This window comes from Poromitra crassiceps (assembly GCF_964638095.1).
Source record: "Poromitra crassiceps genome assembly, chromosome: 1".
NCBI classification, from domain to species: domain Eukaryota; kingdom Metazoa; phylum Chordata; class Actinopteri; order Beryciformes; family Melamphaidae; genus Poromitra; species Poromitra crassiceps.
In genome coordinates this window covers 104413194-104429106 of record NC_139623.1, presented here as the reverse complement: position 1 = coordinate 104429106, position 15913 = coordinate 104413194, and the positions used below count along the sequence as shown (strand labels likewise).

General features: G+C 40.9%; 1 protein-coding gene across 1 annotated transcript; it reads left to right on the top strand.

Moving 5' to 3' along the window:
* Nucleotides 1–718: 718 nt before the first annotated feature.
* On the top strand, nucleotides 719–10514 carry LOC310772447 (V-set and immunoglobulin domain-containing protein 1-like; the record flags this gene model as incomplete). Its single annotated transcript, XM_083632266.1, has 7 exons — nucleotides 719–722; nucleotides 877–1037; nucleotides 2636–2843; nucleotides 8276–8431; nucleotides 9949–10065; nucleotides 10173–10317; nucleotides 10418–10514. 7 exons carry the CDS (start codon nucleotides 719–721, stop codon nucleotides 10512–10514), a joined length of 888 nt encoding a protein of 295 aa, XP_083488392.1.
* Nucleotides 10515–15913: the final 5399 nt, after the last annotated feature.

The window sequence follows — 15913 nt, the reverse complement described above, 5'->3', positions numbered from 1 at the left end:
ACAGAGCACAGGCTGCACAGATTGAAACTCCAATCTAGTTTAGTTTGGTTTATTTATTTGCACATATTAAAATCAAAAACAAACGAAGGGAAATAATTGGATAAAAAGAGGTTGTGCAGGTAGAGACAACAAGAAACCGTGATGGGCTTATTCAATGTCTACTTGCCAAAGAAAATAAACCAATATTAACAACAATTTCATCAAAGCATAAATATAAACAAAAACAAGAGAAACAAGCAAACAAAAACAAGAAAAAAAGAAAAACAACAGCAAAACAAAAAGAAAAGAAAAAAGCAACCAAAATAAAACATAAAGAAAGATAATGGGCTATCTATCTATATGACGTTTCTTTCATGTTTTCTCAAGCACTTCAAGTTTGTTTTTCATTTTCATTCACCAACTGACAAAAATTGAAACTGTGAAATCGACGTTTGAAAAAACAGAGTATACACACCCAGTTTGGCAAACATCAATATGCAAACATTGTGTTATCTACATGCACAATATCAGCCATTCCATTAGCTGAGCATACTGTAGCCTAACCTTGCCTGCCATACTGTAGCATTACTAGGCTACTACTGTGCTTTGGCCGCTGCTGGCAAGAGTCAAGGCAAAGAGTGAGGAAAGTTAATTCAGTTCTTTAGAAGATCTGCGAGTGGAAACCAACATTTTCTTGAAGATGCGTTCCACATTGAGCTTCCTGGTGCTGATAAGCATAATGGGTAACTATTCTTCTGCTTCTTCCTGTTCTTATTGCTCATTTGAGGAGGTTAAGGCAAGCCAACGCACTTTTAACAAACTACTGGATGTATCCGTTTCTGCTTTTAGGCCAAACAAAGTATAACGAGAGGCTGACAAACTCCTTGTTTTTTGCAGGATGGGCTGAACTGATCACAGTCAGGACACCCCATAAAATTGTCAACGTTACAAGGGGTGGAAGTGTCCTTCTCCAGTGCACCTTTTCCACCATTGAGGAGACCTCCGGCCTCATCGTCGAATGGGATTTTGTCTCCACGTCCTCCATGTCTCCACAGCAGGTATACTAGATACATGCTCTCTACTCAAATATGTCCTACATCTCAATGAAGGTTTGTTCTGATGTGCTCAAAACCTACCATAATATAAATCCTCATGTTAGGAACATACAGTGGTATGGCATATGGCTTTCGGATTTCATGCAATCTGGGCGAAGTCCAGCAGCTCATGATGTTTGTTGTATGATCATGCAATGCTTTGTGTGAAATGGTCTTTTACCTTGGTGTGTAGGCCTACTGTTGTGTGCCTCAGCACCATAAAGGTCAAAACTGATCTTTACTACAGTACAGTCTCACTGAGTTCACAGGCATCCATAGCCTATAATTATTCAACTTAATTATGGAATTGCACCAGTTAGAGTTGGATTTATGGGTGAAACCTCATGAGAGAATTGAATATTTGTGAGGATATTTTCAAATGTCATGTAGGATTTCAACTTACTCCCAACAGAAAAGTTGATAAAAACAAGATGTTTCATTACAAGGCTTCAGAGGGTTTGAAAAAAGAGGTTGGCTTATTCTTTCAATATGCTCTTGAGACTCTGCTAGCAGACACACCTTGGTAAGACAACAAAGACTGTGATTCAGAAATGAGATAAGGAGAGATGTATTAACAAAACCCTATTCATATCTCAGATTTACGAGTGATTATTTTTCACTTTTAACAAAGTATCAAAGTAAGTTTTCTTGTCTTTTTAAACTTTTTATTTAAATAATTATAATTTGGATTTTCCCCCAACATAATAAATCAAGCACTTCATCAAGAATGGGTATTATTATCAGTTTTATAATTATTATTCACATGCAGATGTTATGAATCTCTTTTCTAAAACCCTATTTGCAATGTTAATTGAGACTATTGCAGATACCTTATATCTGCATAATTTCATAGGCAGGTGCTTTTAAAATGGGATGTACAAGCTGCATATCAAATAGTAAAAATACATTTTATTTATATAAATCCTCAAAGCTCAACCATAATAAAACCTAGAAACCTAGGAAGCAGGAGCTGATTGAAATATTTCTCATGTGCCGCCATTGCAAGTCCGGAGTTTAGCACAACCAGTCTGCATTTGAATAACATAGGAAGAGACTCAGAGAGCCATATATGGCTTACATCAGCCACTCAGCGCAGAGGAGGAGGGTCAAGTGGAAAAGCCTTTTTGTCAAGGCTGAGGCAGGATAGTCAAAACCGGACTTTTTATTGCTGTAATCTTCTTCCTTCTCTGCGCAAGAAGTAAGCCTGGTATGGCTCCCTTTCTATTTTGGCAATTTCAGTTCAATCAGGAGAGACTAGGATGAATGCTCAAATAAAAAACGTTATTCATGACATGAAATAGGATGTAAACTTTGGCGAAAGCTCCATGGAGGAACTCCTGCCATTCATGAGGTTAGGAGTATATCCGGGATCGATGCAGGAATTCAGATGTCCCCTGTGGAGTTCCTCTGGAACCTGGACATTGTGGAGGGATTGATTGATTGATTGATGGATTGATTGAAATTGCATAATACTTCAATATTTTCATCTAGGTTGCCTTATAGTAGGCTACCTGGAGTTTACTAAGCTTGTGATATTTTGATGTATGGCCCTTTGCTGTCAGCTCTATTACTATCAAGGAGGGAAGGATGTGATTGGAAAATCCTATGAGGGCAGACTTCAGCCCCTCTCTGACCCCAGCACGAGCAGAAATGCCTCAGTAACCATAAGCAACATGCAGCCATCAGATGCCGGGGTCTACACCTGTCAGGTTCACAACTTCCCTGATGTTGAAGGACAATCTGAGGCCAGTGTCATTCTACATGTTCTTGGTAAGTTTTGCTAACTTCAAAGGCTTTACAAAGGGAGGTTCACCAACTGAGTATAATCAATATCCATATGTTTCTATGATAAAGCAAATTGTTTATTCTTTTATGTAAACTGATGTAGCTCCTGCAGGAGTATCATATCATCTCATCAATACAGTGGATGACCCATAGTGTCACACACGACCAAGTATTTGAAAACACACAAATTAGAAGAAAAACAATAACAATGAGCGACCTTTACTGTAATATCATAAAGAGAGAGCATACTGCCAAAACAGACGGTTAGTATTGAGCTATTACTCACAAACTGCTGTCTTGTTGTGAATTAATTCATTATAGGCGTGGCCGCGCTGCACACAAAGTAACAAAACTTGTATAATTGACAAAGACCTGTAGATGCCTGGAGGAAGACTCAAACTCATGTGTCATTTTGTTGAAATGGATTGATCTATAGTTGTTCTGGTTCATTTGTTGTTGTTTGATACAGTGTATACCAGAGACACCCTTCCTCTTCCCCATCTCTCTTTTTTGGCTCTTTAAATATTTTATGTTAATGAAATTCAGTAGTGTTTTAGTGAGCTACTATTTGACTTTAACTTGAGCATTTTACTTCTTTTTTTTTTACAAGAACTGTTAGTGTGAATTAAGCAAAATTGAACTGAAGCAACAGTACTTCAATTTCAATGAAATATCTCAGTGTGCTTTCCACCTCTGAGAATCCTGCATCTATTACCGCTGTCCTAACATAAACAACTCTATTAAAATAGTGATTCTGATTTGTGTGATCAGGGAATTACATTCTGTCTCCCATTCACCTCCCATTCACAGTTACCAGGACAACCTCGCAGGCCTCAGTATCCACAGTAGTTTCCATGGTAACTGCAGCAGGCTCTCATTGTCAGTGTTAGAAATTAGAGTAGGACTGTGATTGAATCCTTGTACTGCACATACAGAATAGGCATTCGGGTAGTGCAGTGGTAGATTCCCCGCCTAGCAACATGAGGGTCACAGGTTTGAGCCCCTGTGTCCCCTTCCGGCTTGGTTGGGCATCCATACAGGCACAATTGGCCATGTCTCCGGGTGGGAAGCCGGATTAAGGGTATCATATGACTCCTGGTCACTGCCCTAACTCCTCCTCTAGTTGGTCGGGGCGTCTGTTTGGGGGGAGGGTAACTGGGGGAATAGTGTGATCCTCCCAGGTGAAAAAGAAGCGGCTGGCGATGGCACATCTGTCGGAGGAAGCATGTGCTAGTCTCCAGCTCACCACAGATCAGCAGAGGGGGTGGAGCAACAACTGGGACAGCAGGGGGAATTGGCCAAGTACAATTGGGGAGAAAATGAGGGGGAGTTATGGTTTTTGTTTGCTGGAAATTACAATTTAGCCAGAATAAACCATATAAACATGTATGGATGCTTTCATGCTCCATCACAGTGATGATTTGCATTATCACTGTCTGTTACATGGAATTGTGGTTATTATCTTTTATTATTTATTTTTACCACGTGCGGAGCACGCTGGTCTAGAGACTATTAATTCAGTGTCAGTCATATGGAATGGAAAGTGTGCTTTCCACTTTCGGGGACGCTGGATGACTTTCACTCTCGTTTCCCGAAGGGGTGGTGTGTTTCAATATGCCTGACCCCGCCCGCTTGGGACGCTGCCTTTATTTCGACGAGGACGCACTGACTGACAAACACACACCTCCACACTGACTCACACACAAACCTCCTCCTCCCAATGCAAATACCCTCGGCTCGTTTTACACACTCGCTATTTCGTTATTATTTTGCTTCGGCCCGTGCTAAAACAGTAACTGAAGAAATTACATTTTACAGAACATTTTACAGACATGAACAATTGTCCCCTCGCGTTACAGCCAATGTTTTTATCACGTCAATTTGGTTGTCACTGCGATCCCTTTGATGTCCTTTCTGCGCACCCGTGAGAGGGAGGGATTGAGAGAGAGAAAGAGATCACACGTCAATTAATTTGGTTGTCGCTAAAGACTATTAATTCAGTGTCAGTCATATGGAACGGAAAGGACGCTTTCCACTTTCGGGGACGCGCTGCACTGTATTCACTTCCCAGTCAGCAGCGCCGCCGAGGCACGCCTCGATCTCATCCCCTCCTCTCGCCCCTGTGCCAAATGCGCACAGACGCAGCTAGGCCTGCTTGTCACCAAGGATTCTCTACCTACCCCTAAGCACTGGGGAAATTATTCAGTTATAACCTAGGCCACTCCCAACAACGTTCCTGCACCTCATAATAAATAGAGAGACACATGGAATCCAGTTCAGTTAAGAATGAACTAACAATTTGCAGATATTCTAAAAAACAACAACACATCAAACACCAAACTGTCAAAGTGGCAATCATTGCCATAAATCATGGTGTCATGGTAAAATCTTTCCCACTTCGACTTGACTTTTGCGATCTGACTGTTTTGTGTAAGCTTCCATGTGTTGATCATCACTGATACTTTATACATCATACACGATCATAATCATCTATTATTAAAATACAGTAGGAAGTGCTGCTCTGATATGATACATTATAGCAATCATTTATTTGCTGTGATTATGGGTACAACAAGGCTAGGTCTCTGAAAGGTCTTCTCCAATAAGAGTACACAATAAGGAGGGGGGGGGGGGGGCAAGAAAGATGAGTAACTAGAGCTCTGCATATCACAAGTATTAGCAGCAACTATTATAACCACGCTTTATTGGAATCATCATTCAGCAGTGTGGGAGCAGTAAATTGGCCTTTGACCAATAAGATTGCTCAGCTGAAACCGACTGTTTTATAGTAATTGACATATAGCCAACCCTGCTTTGAAGTAGACTCATCCTGGTTAGTTGTGGATAGCAATGTGACCTCGGACAACCTGTAACACAAAGTCATTTCCCCCCCCTAGACTATTTCTAGACAGTATGCATCACTTCTGAAAACAGTCTCTAAAAACAAATCCATGTCACTAATGTTCAAGGCTAAAGCTGAGGAATGCTTTATCAAAATGATTTATTTTTATTTTTATAATATTTATTTTTGAGCAGGGAGCATTGGCGTTACAATACATTAACAAGTGTAATTTTTTTTGTCTTTACATTGAAACATCCCAACCAACACATCTACCCTCATTTGCCTCCCCACAACCCAGTCCCATTCCAACAGAAACAAAAATACATAAAATAAGACAGTAAAAAAATAATAATAATAATAATAAAAAAAAAATAATAATAATAATATACATACATAAACATATACATATATATACGCATATACACACGTACATACAGTAGGAGGTAGTATAACAGTGAAAGTAATAACTCAAGTTATCGGGGTTTATACTTGCAAGCATCTGGGTCATATTGGCCTATTTAGGCCTCATGAGGTCAGAAGGATACCGCGCGGCTGTAAGTGTGGTGGGCAGGCAGTGAGGTACTCCTCCATCCCTGGGAGGGCCCAGGCCCTTGTTCTAAGGAGCCACGTCGTCTGGGGGAAGGCCATTTACATATTCGATCAGCGGTCTCCAGTGTGAGTAAAATTTGTCAGAGGAGCCCCGCAGGGTGAATTTAATTTTTTCCAATTTAAGCAAAAATAAAATGTCTTCAAGCCAAGCTTTAAATGAAGGTGGCTGAGAGGATTTCCAAAGAAAAAGAATTTTCCTCTGGGCAATTAACGAGGCAAAAGCAATAACATTGGATTGGATGACCGACATATCGAGCTTGTCCGGTGGTCTACCAAAGATTGCAATATGAGGGGATGGACAGATTCTCACCTTCAGAATGTCCGAACACATATCAAAAAAGGAGTGCCAGAAACCAGATAGTTTGGGACAGGTCCAAAACATATGAGTCAAGTTACAAGGTGCTTGTGAGCATCTATCACATTCATCAACCACTTTATCTGGGTAGAGTTTAGTCAGTTTGGCCTTACTATAGTGGAGTCTGTGTACTACTTTAAACTGTATCAGGCTAAGTCTGGCAGAACTAGAAGAAGAGTTGACGGCACGCAAAGCTTCCTCCCAGAAGTTGTCTGAGAAGGACGTCTGCAGTTCTCTTTCCCAGCTCTCTCTGCTTTTATTGATGGCCACCACATTCACTGGAGAGAGGAGATCATAGAAATAGGAGACATGGCCCCTGGATAAGGCGTCTGCCTTAAGCAGTAGATCTATTCCACTGGGAGACGGAATTTGAGGAAACAGAGGGGAGTGGGTTCTACCAAAGTTTCGTAGCTGAAAGTATCGAAGAAAATCTGAACGGGGTAGGTTAAAAACAGTATGAAGTTGGTCGAAGCTGGCAAACACACCGTCTATATACAAGTCTCCCAGGCGGCGAAGACCTCTTCCCTCTAAAAGTGAATAGTAAGGGTCTGACTTAGCAGGCAGAAATAGGTGGTTGTTGCAAACCGGAGTCGCCTGAGGTAAAGAAGACCAACCAAAATGACGCCTGACCTGTGCCCAGATCTTGAGAGAGCTTATCACGATGGGATTAGAAGTGAATTGTGAGAAAGATACGGGTATGGTGCTACACGCAAGAGCCTGAAGCGATGCAGAAGGGCATGACATGGCCTCAATCTGACACCAACTACTTTGGGGGGAGGTGAACCAGAGCATGATCTTATACACATTGGCCGCCCAGTAGTAGCCCATGAGGTTTGGTAAGCCCAGTCCGCCATGGTACCTGTTCCCCTGTAGTAACAACTTGCCAGCTCTTGCGTGCTTACCCGCCCAGATGAAAGAAGAGAAAATACCATCGATGGTAATGAAAAAGGATTTAGGAAGAAAAATAGGCAGGCACTGAAAAATATATAAATATCTAGGAAGTATGTTCATTTTAACTGTTTGAACTCGACCCGCCAGAGAAAGAGGCAGGCGATCCCACCTTTGGAGATCTGCTTTAACTAAGGCTGTAAGGTTAGTCAGATTGTTATCCTGTAATGTGCGGATGGATCGTGTGATTTGAATGCCGAGGTATTTAAAACTAGAATTGCGTAATCTAAAAGGTATTGACGTAGATGGAATTACGTCGGCCGGTTGATTAATAGGGAGGCACTCCCTTTTTTGAATGTTTAGTTTGTAGCCCGCGATCGCACCGAAGGATTTCAAGAAAAGACTGACATGATACGTGCACATACTAGCTAAGGGATCACACACATACATATCAAAATGACTTTTATTTAGATTTTTCTTATTGACACATTGTTGGTCTTCAGTATTCATGAGTATGGCATGTAGGCCTACTTAAAAAAAAGTAGCCGTTATGAAGCTCTTACTCAATTATGAATGTGTAATAATCCAAAATTAATGTCAAATGTTAACAATCCCAACTGTTGATATTTGTGTCATACAGTAATGTCAAGAATAGGCCAGACTACGTTAACTGGAGAAGGTAACGTCAAATAAACCCACTGTATCGTCCCTGTGGTCTGTCAGAAAAGCCCTCTGTTCCTTTCTGTGCGGTGCATGGCGACGTGGAGTCGGGCCACTTGGTCACCCTGACCTGCCACAGTGAGCGAGGCAGTCCGGCTGTCATGTACACCTGGACCAAACTGGACCAGGCTAAAGCAAGGAGGCCTGTACTGGGACGAAGTGAGTATTGTGTCTGTGTGTGTATATGCTGCTATATTATGTTTATGTAATATATATATTATATATATATATTATATATTTCAAGTACAGTATGTCTGCATCCATCCCAAAATTGGGGCAAATTCATCAATTCACATTCAATGGAGGAATTTGAATTTGAAGGAACCTACAGGAAACAGGATGGGAAGTAAATTGGGATTTTACGGCATTGATTTTTAATTCAATTATTAATTTATTTATCATACCACATATCAGAGATTACACATAGGTGTTCTAAATCAATACAGAATATCCTAAAATGTTAAAGGCACCTTTGGTATTTGATCTACAACATGTAATCCAACATGTTGTAACAACAAAACATGTATTTTTGTAGGCTTTATCCAGAAATCGCCTCCATTTGGTTCTTCAGTGGAAAGGTCTATGGGGTTTTAGAATGGGCATTTCACTTAAATGCATTTCAATCATGAGAGACTAGTAGAAAGTGTAACAAGCTTTAATGATACAACAAATTAATTTTGCCGTATGACTCCATGATATGATGACGCTCTCCTGAGATGATGAGAGGGCGTCATCAGTGAAGAATAGGATAGGAAATCCCCCATAGGGAATTCTTCAGGAGTCATGATGATGGTGGTGGTCAGGGGAGGAGGTGGGCCGAAAACAACTGCTTCAGCGATGATCAGCAACTGAGAATGACACATGGCACATACACGGCACATAGCAAACAGAGTAAAACATCATGGACTCTGATATACTATGCTGATTGGGATCAGCTGGAAAGGAATAGCTTGGGCTGATTGGCTATTGCGTGGTAAACTGTGAATGGATAAGGAGACAGCATCAATGAAAAGGGGGCGAGCCTAACAATGAATGGGTTATACCTCAAAGAAAGGGGGCGTGCACTGTGATATGACATCGACTGGGCGTTAGCTGTTAAGTAGTCTTCATTATTGGAAATAGTCCAAGACATTATAAAATAAGGTCTGTGGTTAACAAAAGTTTATGTGAATGCGAATTTGGGTTCAGCATGATACTCTTCACAAATGTGAATAACTTTTATGCCTTTTGAAGCGTTTTATAAAAATCCCGTATTCACGTTTGTGAAGACTATTATGCAGAAGAACCCAGATTCACGTTTCCATAAACTTTTGTTAACCACAGACCTTATTGTATGCATTTAAGTGAAACCCCCATGTTAAATCCCATAAGACTTTTCCACTGAAGAACCCGGAAGTATACTTCCGGACTCATTCCTGCGGCTCTCTATGATTGAATGTATTTGATTAGTTTTAACCATCTTTTATTAGATTCAAAATGTTTAATTTATGTTTTGTGAGTCAAGACAAGCACTCTTAAGTGGAATTTCATGGAATTAAATTATGTTTCCTGTCACTACAATTTAAGTCCAACTCCAGGAATTGAATTGGAATGTGCCACATGCTATTCTCATTTCATGAATGGCCCCAACACTGATTCATCATTCTAGAAACATGTTGTCCCTTTTCTCCCCTCAGCTACTACAACTGGACTATTGGAGATCAGAAACATATCCCAGTTTGAGTTCGGGGAGTACCACTGTAACGCCTCAAACGCAGCAGGATTTTCCATGTGTACTATCGAGCTGAGTTCTGGTATGGTCATATTCTTCTTTCTTGAGAATATCTATGCAAAAATGCACATTTAACAAAAGCATAAAAATAGGTTGCATTCATTGCTGTGAAAACATGTCATTGTACAGAGGCAGGAGACGGGGTGATTGCCGGTGCAGTTATTGGAGCGTTGCTCGGATGTGTGCTGATCATCTTAGTTGTGTGGTTCATTGCACACACAGTGAAGAAGCAGAGATACAAACCTGTCAAGGCAGCGGAGATGCGTGAGATGAAGTGAGATTTTGCATGTTCTCTTTTGTTACACAGCATGGGACAAAAATAGCAGTGATGTGATGTTGAAGGGTGTGATATCAACTCTCTCTCCCTCCACCAGGAGGAGCACAGACCAGGCCCCTGCACCTTCAGATGGGGTTCCCATGGCAACTGCATCCGGCAACCTCCATGCCGAGGAGCATGACGCACAAGCTTGAAAAAGGCCCATCAAAAACATGTAGGCTATTTAAACTGGGGCAACGTCAGTCTGAACAACACTGTTCACGATGTTCAAGACACATCATTCATAAATCAATATTATGTAGCTCGTGTTGGGGGTTTTCTTTTTCAAATTGCATTTTAATGTGACGTGTTCTTAATCAAGAAAGTTGTGATGCTTGCCTTTTTCTCCCTTTATGTAAAGATACATTTGTCAAGTTATTTACTTTCTGAAATAAAATAAAAAAATATACTATAGTAGGCCTACAGATAGCTTGCAAAGAAAATCTGACATGGTGTTAGACGAAGAATTGTATTTCTATTTGTAGTCTTTTGGTCAATTTCATATTCAGTGTAACATTCAAACCAAGTTTATCACTCATTCAATCTTAATTAAACACAACTGGTGACAACACAATTGAATTGAGATGACCTAGAGTCTGCCTTATACAGGTTCATTTTTACAAATTGATCACTGCCATCCTCTTAATGCTGACAGGCATACTAATAGTATTGTGCCACAAGCTCAAGACAATTTTTTGTTTCTTGAATTAATGACAACAAAGTAACTATCTTTGATGTCACTCAAGTGGATAGGTAATAGGAACGGTCAAGCAATTGGGGATGAAACATGACTATATTGTTTACTAATAACACATACAAGCAGTGATTAAATAAACAAAAACGTTTTTGTGTTGCATTTTTATGAAGCATTATTGCCTGTTTCGGATGGACATTAGGCTACATGTCCTATTTCCAGCACACAGTCATGTGGCTCTTTCACATGGACAATGAAAGCCAATACATCCAGATAGCTGGCAGCATACTGTACACTCATAGTGGGGCCCAAAGAGTTTGTTCTGTCAGAGAACAAGACAGAGGTGAGTTTTAAAATCTCAGCGCCTGGCCAAGTCATTCATTGGCATTGATCAACAACTTTATCAACCGCCTGAAGATTATGTTATGGACATTTGTATTGTATTTATCTATTGGGGGGGGGGTCGATTAGCTGTGTTTTTGGCACAACTAATCGCATAAATTTAATGCAGAATAAACTAAGTACTCTTCTGCCAATGTAGAGCAAGTAGTCACAAAGTGAGGCCATTTACACCTGGCATTAACATGCGTTTTCTGCCATCAGATTGCAATCTGATTGCAGAAATGGGTGTCCTCTCAATCCGCATACAGTTGCTGTATCCAGATTGAGAGGACACATTGCATTTACACTTGTGTTCAATGTGTACACAATGCATCCCTGGTGGTTTGGCCGATCAGATTGCAATCCTTCTTCAATGCGTTTTGGCGGTGTTTACACCTGTACTTTCAAGTGATAAAACACAATCTGATTGCAATAGACCCTTCTCACGGGGGCCATTTTGTGTCGAAAAGGCAGGGTTAACACAGGTGCAAGCAAAAGACTAATGAGGATTTCAAACTTCCATGATTGGAATGTGGAAACCCTCATTAGTGTTTTGCTCGCACCTGTGTTTATTCTGCCTTTTCGACACAAAATGGCCCTCGTGAAAAATCTGATGGCAGAAAATGCATGTTAACACCAGGTGTAAATGGCCTCAGTGATAGTGATCTGGCAGCTCAAGAGGGCAGCGCTGACTCTTAAACCTTCAGTATTCATGAATCCATGACTGAGCCACTGTGCTGTACCTTCATGATTTAATCTGAGATCTTAAAATAATGTGTATAAAAAAGCTCCAACAAACAATGTCATAATGACATGTTGGATGTAGACTGGATGTCAATTCTCTGATAAGTTGAAAAGATAAACAGATGGGTAGAGATACAATAGAGATAAGTGAATGAATTATGTACGTACTTATAACAGCAAATTTTATTACAACCACATCATACCTGTAGATGGGTGCCTCTAAAATATAATATTTAAAGCAGGTACGCATTCAGTTTGAGAGGTGTAAGTTGCTACATAAACACAGCACACTACTGAACGGCACTATAACATTGGGACCTGCACTGTATCTTTAAACACAGCACACTACTGAACGGCACTATAACATTTGGACCTGCACTGTATCTTTGGAGCCACTGGACTTTGGACCATTTCACAAACATCGTTCTTTTCCTTAATTGCTCTGTAACTTTCTGCCATAAACGTCGGGCATATTGCTCAACTCAAACGTGTCGCTAACTTTTCTGCAATTTGTCACGAGAAAATAATTAAACTTTGTCACCTTAGTGTGAGTCACCTTTGAATAAAGCATTAGGATTTACTTTTCTTCCAGTTACTGTTACGAACCTCATCAGCATGAATGTACATGGACGCTAACCCATAATTTCAACCACATAATACACCTGCCTGCCAATCTCTCAATGTGATCCAATGGTGATAATTGTAATTTATTGAAATTATTATATCTGGAGGATAATCTGACACGTTTATGTGATTACTGCCAAAAAGAATAATGTCACAGGATATGTCAAAATGGGAGAAGCTACCTGGAAACCGGCACCATATGACTTCTACCTGTGTGATCCAATTTTCCAGTACATGATTGCATTTGAACACACATTTATACAGTATGAGCTCAACAATAACAAACAAAAATGGAAAAGCTGTTAGAGAATGTTTAGCGAATGTATAGATTTAATTAGTTTAAAAGTTCAAGTTCAGGTCTTCATTCATAAGTAATTAATCTTTAAAATGCGTCTTGTTTAAAGGATGGCTTTCAATCCACTTTGTATCATATATAATATCGGTAATATAAGCACATGGGCAGTGTTTTATCTTCTCTCTCTGTTTACCTCATGGAGAAAAATGCTCCTGCTGCTGCCTGCAGAAACTCTGCCCCCACCAGCTGCAAGTCATCAAGGCTTGTTAAGGCTCTCCATGTGATTCTCCATGGATGTGCGCATACTTAAAAAATAAAAATAAACAATAACAGCCGCCCTCGGAGCAGATTCTCTGCCTCTCCAGCAGCTCTGTTGTAAACACTGTGCATGTGCTTATATTACCGAGATTATTAATGATACAAAGTGGGTTGATTACCGAAAATGGTAAAACATAGAAAATGGTTTGACAAAGTCCAATACCAAAGATGATTGTTTCCCTGTGCGATCATGATAAGAAATGCATAACAGACCTGACTTTTTATGCATCTATAAATCAACAATCTTATATTCCTAGAAATTATTAATAAAATATACAGTGTCGTATTTAGACAGTGACACATTTGTGTTGTTTTGGCTCTGTACTCTGTAAAATGTGGGGATTATATATACTGTAAAAAGGGCTTTAATTCCTACATGGTTCACCCAATAACTCCACTAAGCGCTTTGGCCAGTCCTTTGTGCCAGTGGCCATAAGGTTCCACAACATGAGATGAGATGAACATGAACATGAACTTGCACTGTACATTTGGTTGTCAATTGAATTTTATTGCTCTGGTTTTATTGTTCTATGCTTTTATTGTTTTATGCTTTTTATTTATATCTTGACTTCTGCACTTTTTAACCTCTGTCTCTGTCGCTGTTTTAGACACCTGAATCTCCCCACGGGGATAAATAAAGGTTTCAATCAATCAATCAATATGGATGTAAATACCCCCAAATTAAAGCTGACCGTATGCGCTTTAACCTCACAGTCTCATTTTAAACCCAATGTACTGGATTACAGTTGCCTGGGTCCAGACCATTGATTCTGCTCCCACTCCACGAGTTGAGTTTTGGCTGTTTCTGGTCTGGCATCGGTACATGGAACAGCGATTTCCTATGTTGCAAAAAGCGATGATCTTCAGTGCCGAGGGGGACTAATGATTAGCCAATCAGCATCCAGAAACTGTGCAATGTTTCCCATTGTCAAGTGCATCGAGGAGTAATAACAACAATGGTGGCTGCCTTAGAGGAGATACAGCTGCTATCGAGGCTGATTTAAATCGATTGAAAGTACAACTTACTTTGAAATCTGAACAGCACTCTGTTTTAAGGCATTTAGTCAAAGGGGAGATTATTATTATTATTAGCATTCATTGGATTAGATTCAGGCCGATACGTTGGTCTCCAGTGATTGGTTAGGGAAAATGGAATTCCCCTGGGGGAATTCATTGAAATCGGTTAGAGTGGAGGCAATGTCAGACTAGAAGATGGGAATGGAGTGTAACGAGTTATCATTCTGATATGAGGCTAAGGGCCCTATCTTCGCAACGGCGGTAATTTTGCGTTAGCGCCCGTTTTGCACTGGAATAGCGCCGCGCAAAGCCCTAATTGTGGGCGTGTCGGGCCGCTGCTCTTATGTCATCTCGGCGCAAAGCTCCACATGGGCGTGTTTATGCCCAAAAGCATTGTCTAGGTGTGACCGCGTCACGTCAGCTGAGAGGGACAGTGCCAGAGAGAAAATATAGCCTAGATGGGGAGAGCAAGAGGGAGGGAGAGAGAGAGAGAGATGTGAGGCTGTCATGCATAGAAATCAAATACAACCTGCTCATGCCCACCTGTGAATCACCTGTGTATTATATGGTGAGAGGGACTTAAGCTGTAGGCTACTCGTGACAAAACCAGACATCGAATTTTCAGCAGTTAACTTTTGCAGTAGCTAGGCCTAGGTTACTGGCTATTAGGCTACTAGGAGATGAGGCAGTTAAGTTGAGCTGGGTAGTAACATTATAGGCCGACAGTATGCCCCGTGTCTCTCTCTCTCTCACTCCCCGACGGGCTATTGCAGTGCTATTAAATGTAGCCTAATGGTTGGAAAAGATCAACATTTGCTTTTTATTTTCTCCTACCCTTTCTCCTACCTAAAGTAATGTTACACGACAGACCTGTATGGTCGGGAATCATGTAACCTAATAAAACCAGACAAACGAATTCTCATTTTTAAATCAAGGTGTGTTCTTTCTGCGATGTAGGCTATAGTTGAAAATCAACGTGGCATTCTGAGGAGGGAAGAGTGTGTGTGAGGTGTTGGAGAGTGACATCCATGCGTAATGTATCCAAGCGAGGATTTCCTGCACTGCGCGGAGAATCCTGTCTGCGCTAACGCGTACGCCTGGCGTAGTGGGGTTTTTTGCGCTAAGACCAGCTATTTGGTGGCGTTAAAATTGAGAACGCCCAAACCTCTGTTTACGCTCGGAACATAGCGACGGTATCTTCGCCAGAGCGCAAAATCACACTTGCGGGAGGCAGATGATAGGCTAGAGGCCCACGGACACGCCTGGGCCACGCCTACACCTGTGTCTGCGCTTAGATCCCAGCGCAAAACTGGATGGCGGAGGCAGACGATAGCTTAAGACGCAGGGAAGATAGCAATAAGAGGCGCGCAAACGGCAACGCAAACGATAGCGCCGTACGAAGATAGGGCCCTAAGAGTGCAGAGCCAGAACAACCAAAGTGTGTGTCACTGTGTCCAAATACCTGCAGACTGTACTGTCTG